The sequence below is a fragment of the Mesoplodon bidens genome (genome assembly GCF_964165515.1).
Source record: "Mesoplodon bidens genome assembly, chromosome: 6".
In the NCBI taxonomy this organism is placed as follows: domain Eukaryota; kingdom Metazoa; phylum Chordata; class Mammalia; order Artiodactyla; family Ziphiidae; genus Mesoplodon; species Mesoplodon bidens.
In genome coordinates this window covers 25,715,502-25,734,030 of record NC_138162.1, presented here as the reverse complement: position 1 = coordinate 25,734,030, position 18,529 = coordinate 25,715,502, and the positions used below count along the sequence as shown (strand labels likewise).

General features: G+C 40.0%; 1 protein-coding gene across 4 annotated transcripts in view; it reads right to left on the bottom strand.

The window, feature by feature from the left end:
* The window catches only part of TGFBR1 (transforming growth factor beta receptor 1), a 66,796-nt gene that overhangs the window by 30,225 nt on the left and 18,042 nt on the right, over nucleotides 1-18,529 (bottom strand). The window contains exon 1 of one of the 4 annotated variants that reach the window (XM_081236560.1): nucleotides 10,070-10,209. The exons of 2 other annotated variants lie outside the window; for them this stretch is intronic. In XM_081236560.1, the coding sequence (XP_081092686.1) occupies nucleotides 10,070-10,121 (52 nt within the window). In that variant the 5' untranslated portion in view covers nucleotides 10,122-10,209. Of the gene's footprint in view, nucleotides 1-2,822; nucleotides 2,934-10,069; nucleotides 10,210-18,529 lie in introns of those variants that run through there. One more of the 4 variants, XM_081236561.1, reaches the window with a different exon arrangement.

Below are 18,529 nucleotides of genomic sequence, written 5' to 3'. Positions count from 1 at the left end.
ACTGAAATTTATGAAGGTTATACTTATTCTTATCGGTCCAAAACTAGGCATTCATATATTCCCCCAACTGGGGAGCAATGTGAAAATACTACCACTTCCTCACTGTAGGTTGGAAATGTCGGGTAAGTTTATGGCAATGGAGTAATGGAAATAGATTTGTATTGAGCCAGACATTCCTTTCTCCTTTGAAAACCCCCAGAAGACATGTATCTTCTAAGTAGGATTAGGGTACTTTCTCATAAGCAAGGTAACAATACATATGTGCTCCAGTCACACAGGCAACTGGCTACAGAAATGACTGGAGAAACACTAGCTCCATGCCCACTTTTATCTATTTGATCTTTATACTCAACTTAAGGGAAGTCTTCTAAATTTATCACCAACACCTTCCCATACACACACACAACCTTTCACTAAGCTCTCCAACAAGATTAAGTGTTCCCCAAAGCATACACTGCTTACCAGAATTGTTATTTTTTCCTCTCCCTCATGATCCACATCTAAAACTAGGCCTGGTACACAGCAACATTCAAAAAGTGTTGAATGAGTGACAGATCACTAGGATCTCATGAAACAACAAAGCACACATATGTCCTTGAGTCCAATCAGACTTTACAATTACATGTTGGTAAGGGAAAAGGAAGAGTCCAGGTTTGCAGAATGGCCATCTGTGATGAGAGGTCTACTGTAACTAGAAAAAGAGTGGCTAGGCGGGCAGGCCAGAAGAAAGCTAGTTAACTCTGAACCGCTAACTTGGTGTGCAGGAAAGGGTTCACTCAGCAGGCCCAAGTTGCTCAAACCTTGCACATTCCCCAAGAAAGGCCTGTCTTCAGGACTGGCCCTTGGCCAGTTCCTGGGAGATGAGCTCTGACACCTTGAAATATTCTCCCTGATAAGAATGCTGCAAACCCTTTGTGACTGAGCCCCAGTAAAAACCCTGGACACCAAGGCTCTGGTGAGCTTCCCTGGTTGGCAACACTTCACATGTGCTGTCATACATCATTGCTAAGCTATGGAGTGCACCTGTGCTACTGCACTGGGAGAGGACATCTGGAAGCTTGTACTGGGTTTCTCCTGGACTTTGCCCCATGAGCTTTCCCTTTTCCTTTAGATGATTTTAATATGTATCTTTCCACCGTAATAAATAAAAACCATGAGTATAACAGCTTTTCTGGGTCCTGTGAGTTCTTCTAGCAAATCATGAAGCCAGAGGATGGTCTTGAGGACCCCTAACTCACTTGCTAAACCCAAACTCAAGGAACATCAGCATTACCTCAAGCAGCTGCTTCCTGGTTGCTAGCTTAATTAGCATGCTTGTCTATTATCTTTACAGACCAGCAACGTTTTACCGTAATCATTATAAAAATTCTTCTCTTTCTCCATAGATAATTCATTTCTTTGAACTAAGTCCTCCCAAGCATGAAGAGAATTCAAGAAAAGTATAAGAAAAAGATACAGTTATAATCTAACATTTAAAAGACTGTTAAAAGAGACAGTAGTTTATTCATGGTGAGGTTTGGCGGTGATGGTAGGTTCCCTGGGTATAATTTCCTAAGGAGGGATTCTGAACCAGGAATCCACAGACTGGCTTCAGGGATACAAGGATCCCATGAAACTGTAGGCCAAATGTTGTACGTATTTACCTTTTCAAGGAGAAGGTTTATAGCTTTCAACAGAACCACAAAGTGGTCTATCACCCACAAAAAATTAAAACCACCACAGGAGACTGTCATCATTCTCTCCCGAATCCTCTTTACTCATGATTAGTCATTCAACCAATGTTTTCTAAGCATCAGCTTTAACAGCTGCTCTACCAAAAGCTTAGTATACAAAGATTTATAACTCATGGTCATAGCCCTTGAGGAGCTCCAACAACCAGTGAAGGAGAACATTACAATACACTGTGGTAATTGCTATATATAAAAATGCTACCATGAATACCTCTCCCTGTTCTACGATCTTCATGGCTCCCTTAGAGTATATGAAATAAGAGCTAAACAGTGGGTCTAACAATTAAAACTTCTACTTTGGGGTTCCAACTTCCTGCTCACATGACAAATGCTATCCTGGGCCGTACACATCTCATCATTGTGATAATCATGTCTTTCATGACCTTGGTCTTTACACATACTATCTCTCTGCCTACTTGAAACCCACCCTCTCATCTTTTAAGACCCTGTTCAAACAAGATCTTTTCCATGACGTGATCTAAACCTCTCCCCTACCCGTAAGACAACTGGGTGACTCCTTTCAATTTTTTCCCATAGCCCTCTTTGCATACCTTTAGGTTAGCACAAATCAATGTATTTACACTTTGCCGTTAAAGTGTCTCCCATTACATTAAGAAGGGCCAAGTTTTTAAAATGTTTTATTTTCCCATCTTTGAATTCTATACTCCTAGACAGTGATCAGCAAATTATTTGCAAGGGAGACCTTCAAGATGGCAGAGGAGTGAGACGTGGAGATTGCCTTCCTCCCCACAAATACATCAGAAATACATCTACATGTGGAACAACTCCTACAGAACACCTACTGAACGCTATAAGAAGACCTCAGACTTCCCAAAAGGCAAGAAACTCCCCACGTACCTGGGTAGGGCAAAAGAAAAAACAGAGACAAAAGAATAGGGACAGGATCTGCACCTCTGGGAGGGAGCTGTGAAGGAGAAAAAGTTTCCACACACTAGGAAGCCCCTTCACTGGCTAAGACGGGGTATGGTGGGAGGGAAGCTGTGGAGCCATGGAGGAGAGCACAGCAACAGGGACGCACAGGGCAAAGCAGAGAGATTTCCACACAAAGGATTGATGCCAACCAGCACTCACCAGCCTGAGACGCTTGTCTGCTCATCTGCTGGGACAGGCGGGGGCTGGGAGTCGAGGCTTGGGCTTTGGAGGTCAGATCCCAGGGAGAGGACTGGGGTTGGCTGCGTGAACACAGCCTGAAGGGGGCTAGTGCGCCACAGCTAGCCAGGCAGGAGGGAGTCCGGGGAAAAGTCTGGAACTGCCTAAGAGGCAAGAGGCCATTGTTTCAGGGTGCGCGAGGAGAGGGGATTCAGAGCACCGCTTAAGCTCCAGAGATGGGTGCGAGCTGCAGCTATCAGCGTGGACACCAGAGACAGACAAGAAACGCTAAGGCTGCTGCTGCTGCCACCAAGAAGACTGTGTGCAAGCACAGGTCACTAACCACACCTCCCCTCCCAAGACCCTGTGCATCCTGCCACTGCCAGGATCCCGTGATCCAGGGACAACTTCCTTGGGAGAATACATGGCGCACTTAAGGCTGTTGCAACATCACACTGGCCTCTGCCGCCGCAGGCTTACCCCGCATTCCATACCCCTCCCTCCCCCTGGCCTGAGCCAGAGCCCCCGAATCAGCTGCTCCTTTAACTCCATCCTGTCTGAGCGAAGAACAGACGCCCTCAGGTGACCTACACGCAGAGGCGGGGCCAAATCCAAAGCTGAACCCCAAGAGCTGTGCGAACAAAGAAGAGAAAGAGAAATTTCTCCTAGCAGCCTCAGGAGCAGCGGATTAAATCTCCACTATCAACTTGATGTACCCTGCATCTGTGGAATACCTGAATAGACTGAGTTATCCCAAAATTGAGGCGGTGGACTTTGGAGGCAATGATATATACAGTTTTTTCCTTTTTCTCTTTTTGTGAGTGTGTGTGTGTATGCTTCTTTGTGTGATTTTGTCTGTATAGCTTTGATTTTACCATTTGTCCTAGGGTTCTGTCTGTCCGTTTTTGCTTTATTGTTTTGTTTTGTTTTAAGTATAGTTTTTAGTGCTTGTTATCATTGGTGGATTTTTTTTTGGTTTGGTTGCTCTCTTCCTTTTTTTAAAATTACACTTTAATTTTTTTATTTTAATTATTTTATTTTATTGTTTTCTTTCTTTTTTTCTCCCTTTTCATCTGAGCTGCGTGGCTGACAGGGTCTTCATGCTTCGGCTGGGTGTCAGGCCTGTGCCTCTGAGGTGGGAAAGCCAAGTTCAGGACATTGGTCCACCAGAGACCTCCCGGCTCAACGTAATATCAAACAGCGAAAGCTCTCCCAGAGGTCTCCATCTCAATGCTAAGACCCAGCTCCGCTCAACGACCAGCAAGCTACAGTGCTGGATACTCTATGCCAAACAACTAGCAAGACAGGAACACAACCCCACCCATTAGCAGAGAGGCTGCCTAAAATCATAATAAGGTCACAGACACCCCAAACACACCACCAGACATGGTCCTGCCCACCAGAAAGACAAGATCCAGCCTCATTCACCAGAACACAGGCACCAGTCCCCTCCACCAGGAAGCCTACACAACCAACTGAACCAATCTTAGCCACTGGGGGCAGACACCAAAAACAACAGGAACTATGAACCTGCAACCTGTGAAAAGGAGACCCCAAACACAGTAAGTTAAACAAAATGAGACGACAGAGAAACACACAGCAGATGAAGAAGCAAGGTAAAAATCCACCACATGTAACAAATGAAGAGGAAATAGGCAGTCTACCTGAAGAAGAATTCGGAATAATGATAGTAAAAATCCAAAATCTTGGAAATAGAATGGAGAAAATACAATAAATGTTTAACAAGGACCTAGAAGAACTAAAGAGCAAACAAACAGTGACGAACAACACAATAAATGAAATTAAAAATTCACTAGAAGGGATCAATAGCAGAATAACTGAGGTAGAAGAACAGATAAGTGACCTGGAAGATAAAATAGTGGAAATAACTACTGCAGACCAGAATAAAGAAAAAAGAATGAAAAGAATTGAGGACGGTCTCAGAGACCTCTGGGACAACATTAAACGCACCAACATTTGAATTATAGGGGTCCCAGAAGACGAAGAGAAAAAAGAAAGGGACTGAGAAAATATTTGAAGAGATTATAGTTGAAAACGTCCCTAATATGGGAAAGGAAATAGTTAAGTCCAGGAAGCACAGAGAGTCCCATACAGGGTAAATCCAAGGAGAAACACACCGAGACACATATTAATCAAACAATCAAAAATTAAATACAAAGAAAAAAATATTAAAAGCAGCAAGGGAAGAACAACAAATAACATACAAGGGAATACCCATAAGTTTAACAGCTGATCTTTCAGCAGAAACTATGCAAGCCAGAAGGGAGTGGCAGGACATATTTAAAGTGATGAAAGGGAAAAACCTACAACCAAGATTACTCTACCAGCAAGGATCTCATTCGGATTTGACAGAGAAATTAAAACCTTTACAGACAAGCAAAAGCTAAGAGAATTCAGCACCACCAAACCAGCTATACAACAAAGGCTAAAGAAACTTCTGTAGACAGCAAACACAGGAGAAGGAGAAGACCTACTATAACAAACCCAAAACAATTAAGAAAATGGTAATAGCAACATACCTATCGATAACGACCTTAAATGGATTAAATGCTCCAAGCAAAAGACATAGACTGGCTGAATGGATACAAAAACAAGACCTGTATATATGCTGTCTACAAGAGACCACTTCAGACCTAGGGATACATACAGACTGAAAGTGAGGGGAGGGAAAGATAGTCCGTGCAAATGGAAATCAAAAGAAACCTGCAGGGTTTCCCTGGTGGCGCAGTGGTTGAGAGTCCGCCTGCAGACACAGGGGATGCGGGTTCGTGCCCCAGTCTGGGAAGATCCCACATGCCGCGGAGCAGCTGGGCCTGTGAGCCATGGCCGCTGAGCCCGCGCGTCCAGAGCCTGTGCTCCTCAACGGGAGAGGCCACAAAAGTGAGAGGCCCGCGTACCACAAAAAAAAAAAAAAAAAAAAGAAAGCTGCAGTAGCGATTCTCATATCAGACAAAATAGACTTTAAAACAAAAACTATTATAACAGACAAAGAAGTACACTACACAATGATCAAGGGATCGATCCAAGAAGAAGATATAACAATTGTAAATATTTATGCACCCAACATAGGAGCACTCAATACATAAGGCGAACGCTAACAGCCATAAGAAGGGAGATCAACAGTAACACAATAATAATAGGCGACTTTAACACCCCACTTTCACCAATGGACAGATCATCCAAAATGAAAAAAAATAAGGAAACACAAGCTTTAAATGATACATTAAACAAGATGGACTTAATTGATATTTATAGGACATTCCAGCCAAAAACAACAGAATACACTTTCTTCTCAAGTGCTCATGGAACAGTCTCCAGGATAGATCATATCTTGGGTCACAAATCAAGCCTTGGTAAATTTAATAAAATTGAAACCATAACAAGTATCTGTTCCGACCACAACACTATGAGACTAGGTATCAATTACAGGAAGAAATCTATAAAAAATACAAACACATGGAGGCTAAACAATACACTACTAAATAACCAAGAGATCACTGAAGAAATCAAAGAGGAAATTAAAAAATACCTAGAGGGCCTCCCTGGTGGCGCAGTGGTTGAGAGTCCACCTGCCGATGCAGGGGACACAGGTTCGTGCCCCAGTCTGGGAGGATCCCATATGCCGCGGAGCGGCTGGGCCCGTGAGCCATGGCCGCTGAGCCTGCGTGTCCGGAGCCTGTGCTCCGCAACGGGAGAGGCCACAACAGTGAGAGGCCCGCGTACCGCAAAAAAAAAAAAAAAGAAAAAAAAAATACCTAGAAACAAATGACAATGAAAACACAATGACCCAAAACTTATGGGATGCAGCAAAAGCAGTTCTAAGAGTGAAGTTTAGAGCAATACATCTCTACCTCAGGAAACAAGAAACATCTCAAATAAACAACCTAAACTTACATCTAAAGCAATGAGAGAAAAAAGAATAAACCCCCCCAAAGTTAGCAGAAGGAAAGAAATCATAAAGATCAGATCAGAAATAAATGAAAAAGAAATGAAGGAAACGATAGCAAAGATCAGTAAAATTAAAGGTGGTTCTTTGAGAAGATAAACAAAATTGATAAACCATTAGCCAGACTCATCAAGAAAAAAAGGGAGAAGACTCAAATCAATAGAATTAGAAATGAAAAAGGAGAAGTAAAAAAAAAAAAAAAAAAACCCTGACACTGAAGAAATACAAAGGATCATGAGAGATTACTACAAGCAACTATATGCCAAAAAAATGGACAACCTGGAAGAAATGGACAAATTCTTAGAAAAGCACGACTTCTGAGACTGAACCAGGAAGAAATAGAAAATATAAACAGACCAATCACAAGCAATGAAATTGAGACTGTGATTAAAAATCTTCCAACAAACAAAAGCCCAGGAACAGATGGCTTCACAGGTGAATTCTATCAAACATTTAGGGAAGAGCTAACACCTATCCTTCTCAAACTCTTCCAAAATATAGCAGCGGGAGGAACACTCCCAAACTCATTCTACAAGGCCACCATCACCCTGATACCGAAACCAGACAAAGATGTCACAAAGAAAGAAAACTACAGGCCAATATCACTGATGAACATAGATGGAAAAATCCTCAACAAAATACTAGCAAACAGAATCCAACAGCACATTAAAAGGATAATACATCATGATCAAGTGGGGTTTATCCCAGGAACGCAAGGATTCTTCAATATACGCAAATCCATCAATGTGACACACCATATTAACAAATTGAAGGATAAAAACCATATGATCATCTCAACAGACACAGAAAAAGCTTTTGACAAAATTCAACACCCGTTTATAATAAAAACGCTCCAGAAAGTAGGCATAGAGGGAACTTACCTCAACATAATAAAGACCATATATGACAAACCCACAGCCAACATCGTTCTCAATGGTGAAAAACTGAAACCATTTCTACTAAGATCAGGTACAAGACAAGGTTGTCCACTTTCACCACTATTATTCAACATAGTTTTGGAAGTTTTAGCCACAGCAATCAGAGAAGAAAAAGAAATAAAAGAAATCCATATCAGAAAAGAAGAAATAAAGCTGTCACTGTTTACAGATGACATGATACTATACATAGAGAATCCTAAAGGGGCTACCAGAAAACTACTAGAGCTCATCAATGAATTTGGTAAAGTAGCAGGATACAAAATTAATGCACAGAAATCTCTTGCATTCCTATACTCTAATGATGAAAAATCTAAAAGAGAAATTAAGGAAACACTCGCATTTACCAATTCAACAAAAAGAATAAAATACCTAGGAATAAATCTATCTAAAGAGACAAAAGACCTGTATGCAGAAAACTATGAGACACTGATGAAAGAAATTAAAGATGATAACAAACAGATGGAGAGATATACCATGTTCTTGGATTGGAAGAATCAACATTGTGAAAATGACTATACTACCCAAAGCAATCTACAGATTCAATGCAATCCCTATCAAACTACCAATGGCATTTTTCACAGAACTAGAACAAAAAATTCCACAATTTGTATGGAAACACAAAAGACCCCGAATAGCCAAAGCAATCCTGAGAAGGAAAAATGGAGCTGGAGGAATCAGGCTCCTGGACTTCAGACTATACTACTACAAAGCTACAGTAACCAAGACAGTATGGTACTGGCACAAAAACACAAATATAGACCAATGGAACAGGAAAGAAAACCCAGAGATAAACCCACGCATATATGGTCATCTTATTTTTGATGACCAGGAGGCAAGAATATACAATGGAGAAAAGACAGCCTCTTCAATAAGTGGTGCTGGGAAAACTGGACAGCTACATGTAAAAGAATGAAATTAGAACACTACCTAACACCACACACAAAAATAAACTCAAAATGGATTAAAGACCTAAATGTAAGGCCAGACACTATAAAACTCTTAGAGGAAGAGACAGGCAGAACACTCTATGACATAAATTACAGCAATATCCTTTTTGATCCACCTCCTAGAGAAATGGAATAGAAACAAAAATAAACAAATGGGACCTAATGAAACTTAAAAGCTTTTGCACAGCTTAAGGAAACCATAAACAAGACAAAAAGACAACCCTCAGAATGGGAGAAAATATTTGCAAATGAAGCAACTGACAAAGGATTAATCTTCAAAATTTACAAGCAGCTCATGCAACTCAGTATCAAAAAAACAAACAACCCAATCCAAAAATGGGCAGAAGACCTAAATAGACATTTCTCCAAAGAAGATATACAGATAGCCAACAAACGCATGAAAGGATGCTCAACATCACCGATCATCAGAGAAATGCAAATCAAAACTACAATGAGGTATCACCTCACACCAGTCAGAATGGCCATCATCAAAAAATCTACAAACAATGAATGCTGGAGAGGGTGTGGAGAAAAGGGAACCCTCTTGCACTGTTGGTGGGAATGTAAATTGATACAGCCACCGTGGAGAGCAGTATGGAGGTTCCTTAAAAAATTAAAAATAGAACTACCATACGACCCAGCAATCCCACTACTGGGTATATACCCTTAGAAAACCATAATTCAAAAAGAGTCATGTACCACAATGTTCATTGCAGCTCTATTTGCAATAGCCAGGACATGGAAGCAACCTAAGTGTCCATCAACATATGAATGGATAAAGAAGATGTGGCACATATATATAATAGAGTATTACTCAGCCATAAAAAGAAACGAAACGGAGTTATTTGTAGTGAGGTGGATGGACCTAGAGTCTGCTATACAGAGTGAAGTAAGTCAGAAAGAGAAAAACAAATACCATATGCTAACACATATATATGGAATCTAAAAAGAAAAAGAAAATGGATATGAAGAACCTAGGGGCAGGACAGGAATAAAGATGCAGACGTCAAGAATGGACTTGAGGACACGAGGAGTGGGAAGGGTAAGCTGGGACGAAGTGAGAAAGTGGCATGGACATGTATACACTACCAAATGTCAAATAGCTAGCTAGTGGGAAGCAGCCGCATAGCACAGGGAGATCAGCTTGGTGCTTTTTGACAACCTAGAGGGATGGGATAGGGAGGGTGAGAGGGAGACCCAAGAGGGAGGGGATATGGGGACATATGTATATGTATAGCTGATTCACTTTGTTATACAGCAGAAATTAACACACCATTGTAAAGCAATTATACTCCAGTAAAGATGTTAAAAAAATAAATTAAATAAATTTCTTTAAAAGAAAGGGTTTCCCTGGTGGCGCAGTGATTGAGAGTCCACCTGCTGATGCAGGGGACACGGGTTCGTGCCCCAGTCCAGGAAGATCCCACATGCCGCGGAGCGGCTGGGCCCATGAGCCATGGCCGCTGAGCCTGTGTGTCCGGAGCCTGTGCTTTGCAACGGGAGAGGCCACAACGGTGAGAGGCCCACGTCCCGCAAAAAAAAAAAAAAAGAAAGAAAGATATTTGCCAGGGACTTCCCTGTTGGTCCAGTGGTTAAGCCTGGGTGCCTCCACTGCAGTGGGGATGCAAGTTCGATCCCTGGTCCGGGAACTAAAATCTCACATGCTGCGCAGCGCAGCCAAAAAAAAAAAAGAATTTTTTTTTTTTTTTTTTTTGCCAAAGCAGTGTTTCCCAAACAGGAGGTCATAAATATGTTGGGAGAAGATGGGGAGTCCAAAATTGTGTACCAAAAAAAATTTTATTTAATTAATTTATTTATTTTTGGCTGCGTTGGGTCTTCATTGCTGTCGGCTCTCTCTAGTTGTGGTGAGCAGGGGCTACTCTTCATTGTGGTGCGCGGGCTTCTCATTGCAGTGGCTTCTCTTGTTCTGGAGCACGGGCTCTAGAGCGCAGGCTCAGTAGTTGTGGCGCACGGGCTTAGTTGCTCCGTGGCATGTGGGATCTTCCCGGACCAGGGCTTGAACCCGTGTCCCTTGCATTGGCAGGCAGATTCTTAACCACTGTGCCACCAGGGAAGCCCCCAAAATTTTAAAAAATATTTTTATTTAAAAGATAATCTAAGGGGCTTCCCTGGTGGCGCAGTGGTTGAGAGTCCGCCTGCCAATGCAGGGGACACGGGTTCGTGCCCCAGTCTGGGAAGATCCCACATGCTGCGGAGCGGCTGGGCCCGTGAGCCATGGCCGCTGAGCCTGCGCGTCCGGAGCCTGTGCTCCGCAATGGGAGAGGCCACAACAGTGAGAGGCCCACATACTGAAAAAAAAAAAAGATAATCTAAGGACTTCCCTGGTGGCGCAGTGGTTGAGAGTCTGCCTGCCGATGCAGGGGACACGGGTTCGTGCCCCGGTCCGGGAAGATCCCACATGCCGCAGAGTGGCTAGGCCCGTGAGCCATGGCCACTGAGCCTGCGCATCCAGAGCCTGTGCTCTGCAACGGGAGAGGCTGCAACAGTGAGAGGCCCGCGTACCGCAAAAAAAAAAAAAAAAAAAAAAAGATAATCTAAGATGATAGGGAGGGTGGGAGGGAGGGAGACGCAAGAGGGAAGGGATGTGGGAACAGATGTATATGTATGACTGATTCACTTTGTTATAAAGCAGAAACTAATAAAAAAAATAATTACAGTGTATTCAGAAAAAAAAAAGATAATCTAAGATGAATGATAAACATTCTAGATCATGAGTAACTTCTATCTAAACAAGTACTGTCAGTAGGCTTTCACTGCTGCTTCTTCAGCTAGGTTAAGATCTCCTTCTAATGTCCTCATGGCACACTCTACGAGCAAGGGTTTCATAGTAACTGTAACTGAAAGAGTGAAAAGTACAGGGAACTTGAATCATCAAAGCATATGGTGATATAGGCATGGTATATTCATGGTATTTTCAAAAGCCAATACCAAATACACGCTACAAGTATTACATGGGTCCCACCTCTGTAGTACAATCTGCAAAAGTTCATTAGCAGTAAATGTGGTTGTAAGTATGCAATGACATTTTTCCATTCTCACTTCCAGCATTAATTGTGTTAGAGAGCCATTTAACAAAGATTTCAATAATGTCATAATGTTAACCTCATCAGCAAGTGAACGTAACAGTTGACATCTCATTAAAATTGGTATTTGAGGAATGTGTGCGGGCAAGTGTTTGGTTAGGTATGAGGTCTGATAAACCTGGACTTACAAAGCCTTGAAGAAATTAATACCACCTTGCACAACATTACATCTGAGAATCAGCACTTGCAGCTTTCAGTATCACTGAAGTTAAAATATAGAAACGGATTTAAAATGGAATCAGACCCAAGGCTATTTTTTTCTACTGTGAAACCTAAATATCATCCGTCACACTGAATAACTGTATTAATTTGAATTTTTTGGCTTTGTATAATTGTCTTTATATTTAATTTGCAGACTTGGTTTATCGTTGTCAATGAGCCAAAAACAAAGATTTTATATCTACTTTCATGTCTATACAACTACTATGAAAAATACATTTGTATTTTTCTTTTAAAAGGGGTCATTACATTATGGCAAGTTTGAGAAAGTCAGTGCTAAAAAAGGGCTTCTCTTAACAAGAGTCTTTCAATAAGAAGAACAGGTCTCTAGATAAATAAAAACATCATATAACACAATGCTTAACCAGGTACGGGTTTATTTCTTGAGAGAATTTAAAAATTCTATTGCAGTACTCTAAATCAGTCTGAATTAAATATAAAGTTGCTGTTAAATGTGTATGATATAATAATATAGTTTAGGGAAAAAATAAAATAGAAATTTTAAAATTCCCATGAATTCATAACCTTTAATTCCCATTATTTAAAAATCCAAATTTATTTCATTAATAGATCTGACCCCTAGCTACCTCCCTTTTATTAAACTAGGTTATTGTTTTGTTTTTTTCTTTAATTTTTAAATCCATGTACAGGGCAAAATTTCTATCTAAAAAAAAAGTATCCAAGATGTCTTATTCCCACCCCAGAGCCCATGTTTCCCCTCCTCCACAGCACCCTTCTAACACCAGCCCATCAACTGGGCTCTTTCATTTCATTCTGCAGTTTTTCATTGAGCATCTCTATATGCCAGGTGCTATGTAGGCTGTGGGGTGTAAGGTATCTGGACTTAAGGAGTTCACAAGGGTGAATGAGTAAGGCATTAAACAGATCATTCAAATCCAGAGTCCTGAGCATGCTGATCAAAGTGCTTCAAATATGCTGAGGTATAAGAAAGATGAAGAAAAGCTTTGCAGGATATTCAAGTCAGAACTGGAGAATATGTAAATTTGCCAGATAGATGAAGGTAGGGAAGCTGTTTTGACAGGGTTTTCTTCCTCAGCGGCAAGATTTCATCCTCGCGACTAGTATCTCAAGTGTTAATAAGATCATCAAATTTAAATAACTATTCAATATGCTAACCACAATGGTTTCATTTCATCAGCAAAATGAATATAATACCTTCCTGACCTATTCATCATCTCATTGAGACTATCAAATGAGATACATTAACATATTCTGAAATATAAATTATGTGAACATACAAAATTATCACATCCAATACATAGCATTGTTCCAAACATGATTTTTATCTGTAGGCCACCAAAGAAACACCTACTCCCAAATGTAGTGCCTAAATTCCACTGTGGAATCCTGGACTGACAGAACCACACAAAACCTTGAAAATTATCTAGTTCTAATGCAGTTCTACCATTTCATTAATGAAGAAACCAAAACTTAGGAGTACAAAATTACTTATAACAATATTCTACCCAGCCTAAGGTGGATGTGAGTAAATTATCATCACCTGAATAAGTATATGTGGTTCTTTTCTATACTGGTATCCATATATGAAGTAACTCAAAACTTTTCAATAGTACCGCTTCCTGTTGACTTTTCTGCTTGATTGCAAAGGTAAGAACTAAACTCCCTGTTTAGTGCCTTTCTCCTACCTTGGCCACCTTTTGATTCTGTGCCCCAATCTCTACTAGTAGCCACAACTTCCTCAATTCTAAGATGCACATTTTCCCTCACTTTAACATTTTGGAAATCTGCACTCATGTCACAATCAAGGTCAAACAAAAACACAAAACTCTAGCCTCTAGACAGAAAGGTAAGACATGATGTACTTGTTACAACCTATGCATGTGCAAACTTGCCTATGCATGGAAGGTATTTACTCAGTTAATCATCACTTTAACTATTTGCACTGGTAGCTCTCGTACAACTAAAATTTAACTTAAGCTTGATCCCTATTAAAATGTATTCACAAAGATTTCTCTGTGATTCAGCACTGCAATGAAAAGTTACTGTGTTCACAGAAAACTTTCAGTCCCAGGCCAGGAATACAATTATTAGCAGTAGAAATTTCCAAATACTGCAGAATAGATCATAGAATTATCAAGTTTGAAGATGTTGGTGTGACGTGAAGGACTGTCAGAAACCAAACATCTAGCTGTCAAGGGAAGTGGCAAGAGTAAAAAGAGCAGAACCCCTGGGGTTATCATTTTCACTATATTCTAGTATCAGAGGGATAAATTCCAAATTGAGATTCTGGCTCTTGGTCCCATCTATAAAGGAAATTTCCATGATTCCTTCATTTCTGTGTATCCAGCGGTCACATATCAAGGCATTATTACTTCTACCTAATACCAGGGCTACCAAGGGTTGATTCACGACCCCTTATATCTGACAATGGAGAGGTAGACAGCCTGTGAATAGTATATGGAACAGGCATTTCTATTGAGCCTTGTTGATGAAATAAAAATTAGTACCAGAAACTTTGTCTTCCCAGGCCTAGAGTGACAGTGTCTATACAACTTACCCTTCTTTTCAGGCATACCCTTCAATACTCTCTCCTTTTTCAACACTTGTTATTTGGTCTCTCTATCCTTCCATCACCCATCTTCCCCCATCAAGAACTAGACTGAAACATGTCATTGAAATTCACTAGTGATGCCCTTTTGATTGAATTCATTCTTTTCTAAATATTTTAGGACATGAGACACACTGACAACCTTCTGTCTCAGTCACATGACACTGCGCCCACCAGCACACTCAGCCCTTTGCTGCAGCTCACATCTGTCTCTAAACTTCCTGTTCCTTGCACTTGTGCTCCAAACTCCTTTTCTAACTGCCTTCCAGGGCGTACTTTGGCTTACTTGTTAGTGCAAAGTCAACACATTCAAAAACAAATACAGCATTATTCCTTCAAGAGTGGTATCTGATAAAAAAAGGCCCCTGGAAGGATTCAGAGGTTTTTTTCTTGCTAAGACATAAGACAGATCAGTAGCTAAAAAGGAACAGGAAGATGAAGACTGCTCTCACCAGACACTGGATTCCAATCTTTTCACCACTCTGACTTTGCTGGTAATGACACTTCTTTCCCTTACCCTGTCTATTACAGCACAGTTATTCTTTACAGCACAGTCAGTATTTCCAAATATAACAAATACACACCAACAGACAGGTAAAGGAACTAACACACACAATGCCTTTTATTCAGTCTGCTTAGCTAGCTTAAAAGCAGATCATGCCATTGCTGGCAAAGGCAAAAGTTCAAAGTTAAATCCTTTCCAGTACTAATGTCAATTTACCATCTAGTCTACTGGTCTACTCGAGCTTCTCTGAGTAAACCACCTTTCTCTCTTCTCTCCACTCCCATCTCAAGGAGGCCTATCCTCTCCTCTTCTCCCTCTTCCAAGTCTAGGGAACCACATAGGTTCTCTTCCTCTTTTTAAAATATGCTGCATGTCTCTATAAACAAGGCTAAAACCCTGTCCACAACTCCCTCTAGCCTACTGCTAAGGGCTTTGTTCCTCAAAGGATTCAGTGGTTCTTCTTAACTCCACACCCTCTGGGTTGCTCTAGAGCAGTAATGTCAACGTGAGCTTATCAAAATAACAGCACCATACATTGTGAAAGTAAGTTCTCCTTTAGTCTGGGTAACATTTCACTCCTAAATGTTGGGCTTCAAAACAAAAACCTGACTTATCCAAACATTTCTTCAGATAAATTCCATTTACTTCTGTCACCTTTAAAGCACTTAAGAAGAATCATTTATATAATTCAACAAACGAATGAGGGCACTTTGAAATTCACAATCACTTGGTTTTCACAATACCTCCATTTTCTAGTCTCCAAAGCTCCACAGAATTAGCTGATATAATGTTAACTGTTATCAGAGAAAAGCACACTACGAAAAGGCTGCCTAAAGGGCAAGATGAGATTTAATATTAAAGGGGCAATTACTACAAAGGCCTTCACTTAGGTTCAAAATAAACTGCACAAGTGCAGGATAGTTGCTTAGTAGATTCGGGGAATCTGTTTAAGAACAGATTTAAAAAGAGTCAACAACATTTACTGTTAACTGTAGCCATGGTGATGGGGGAGACAGAGGGAGAACTGGGCACAAAATCCCACAAATGTCCAATATAACAACTAATCAGTAAGTGTTACTTGAATATCAATCTGCCATGTAAATGAGTCAGAGAATCAAAGAATTAATTCAGCAAAGTTTGATCTGAAAGATAGCATAGCTGTGAAGACAATCTCATTTTATAGATGTAGCAACTGAGTCAATTTATCTTACTCCAATACTAAATCAAATCATGAGGTCAGGATGTGGTAAATTTTGTTTCATAAAGAATCATTTCCTAACTACAGCTCCTCCCTACAATGGAATTGGCTGCTCAGAAGGTTATGAATTCCCTGTCATTCGAGATATTTAAGCAGAGGCTTAATGACCAATAGCCAGAGTTCGTGAAGTAGGGATCTTCTGTAATAAATGAAGTGTTAGTCCAAAACTCAACAATCCTTTAAATAGTAAGATTCTATTATTTTACAAATTAAATCAAATATTAAATATCCATGTTTTCATTTTTTGACCTAGTTCAACTTAACATCTTCAAGGTACAATAACTACAGCAGTGCACCTCATTTTATAATAGTTTATTCTTTTTCCTCCATTAAACTATGAACTGCTTCAGGTCAGGAACTAGTTTAATGCTTTAAGCATCTCCGCATCCCTAGATCCCGGCACACAGGAGAGATCCAGTATGTGTTTCTTAAAAAAACATCCAAGGAATATCTCTTTAGTATGTGACTGGTTGCTACTAGCAGGGTCCTCAATAAAATGGCCAAGCAAGCAAATTTTCTCTTTTACTCCTTACTACCTTCATTTTTGAAATCCCTTCCCCAATTCTCAGTGCTCTCCTTTCAACTGTCCAAAATTCCCATGTAGGTACCTCTCAAGTCCATTTGATGTAAAATATCCCATTGCCCAGAATAACTTCTCTCATCATATAAATGGAGGACAACCCAACACTTTCAAATTTACAAATGAACATATTCTCTGACCCAGAAAGAATAGAGCTTATAGATAAACTTGTACATGTGTAAAGTGGCTTACATATACTTACATAATAGGTTATTAATTTCCTAATCAGTTATACTAGACTGTAATCTTTCCTATGCATCTATCAATAGAACTGGTAAAATAATGGTACCACTATGAAATGGAAGATCATATAGCCCCACACACACACCAATACGATGTTTTCTATGTATTAATGTAGACCGACCTGAAGACATACTAAGTGAAAATCCACATAGTGCACAACACTGTATTTGTTTTTTTATATAAATTTTATTTTTTTAATTGGAGTATAATTGCTTTACAATGTTGTGTTAGTTTCTGCTGTACAGTGAAGTGAATCAGCTATATGTATATATTTATTCCCTCCCTCTTGGACCTCCCTCCCACACAACCCCATCCCACTCATCTAGGTCATCACAGAGATAGTAACATTTGTGCTGGAAAAAGGAAGGAAGGAAGGAAGAAAGAACGGAGGAAGGGAGGAAAATGCATACATATATTGGCTTGCAAATATTACAAAGTATCTCCCTGGAAGGATATAAAAGAAACAGGTAACACTGACTTCCAAGTAAGGGAACTGGGTACCCAGAAGATAGGAGTAGGAGACTTTTCACTATAAACCCATTTGCACTTTTTGAATTTTGAAAAATGTGACTGTATTATATCTATTCAAAGTTATAAAAAATGTTTAATATGCCCCTCTGTGCTCCATCCCTCTTCCCTATCTTGTCTTCAAAACTCCAACTCAGGATATGTAACCCTAAGGAGTACAGTCACTTCATGTCAATTTCAAACTGTTCTTTCTGGAAAATAATTTGCAAAGATATAGTAAGAGCCTTTAAAAAGTCTATATCATTTAATTCATTAATTCTACTTCCTAAAATTTAGTCTAAGGAAACAATAGATGATAGCAAAGATATAAGCACACAGATGTTTGTTACAGCATTTTATGGTTGAAAACAAGCTATATGAGCGACAACAGGGTAATGACAGAATAAATTATGATACAGTTGTAAGTGGTACACTATATAGCCATTAAAGCTGATACTTTATAGAAGTATGTTTAAGGACAAAGGAATGATCTTACTATTAATGCTGTATACAAAGTGATTATAATTCCCTTCCTATCAGGCAATCTTCTTGATTTTGTTCCACTGCAATGAGTTGAGGGGGTATGTTAATATACAGAGCAGATGTGTGCACTCTGCCTCACACTAGCCCATGAAAAAAATGGACAAACTTGTATTTATGATGGTGAGTGCTAAAAAATAAATAAATGAATTTCTTATTTTCCCCAATCTAAACACACTTTTATACAGTTTCTCATTGGATTCTATGTTGACTAGTGGGTATTACAAGAGAACAGTAGTTCATTTCATTCTTTCATGAAATTCAGAGACCAAAAAAAAAACAAGTTCGAAT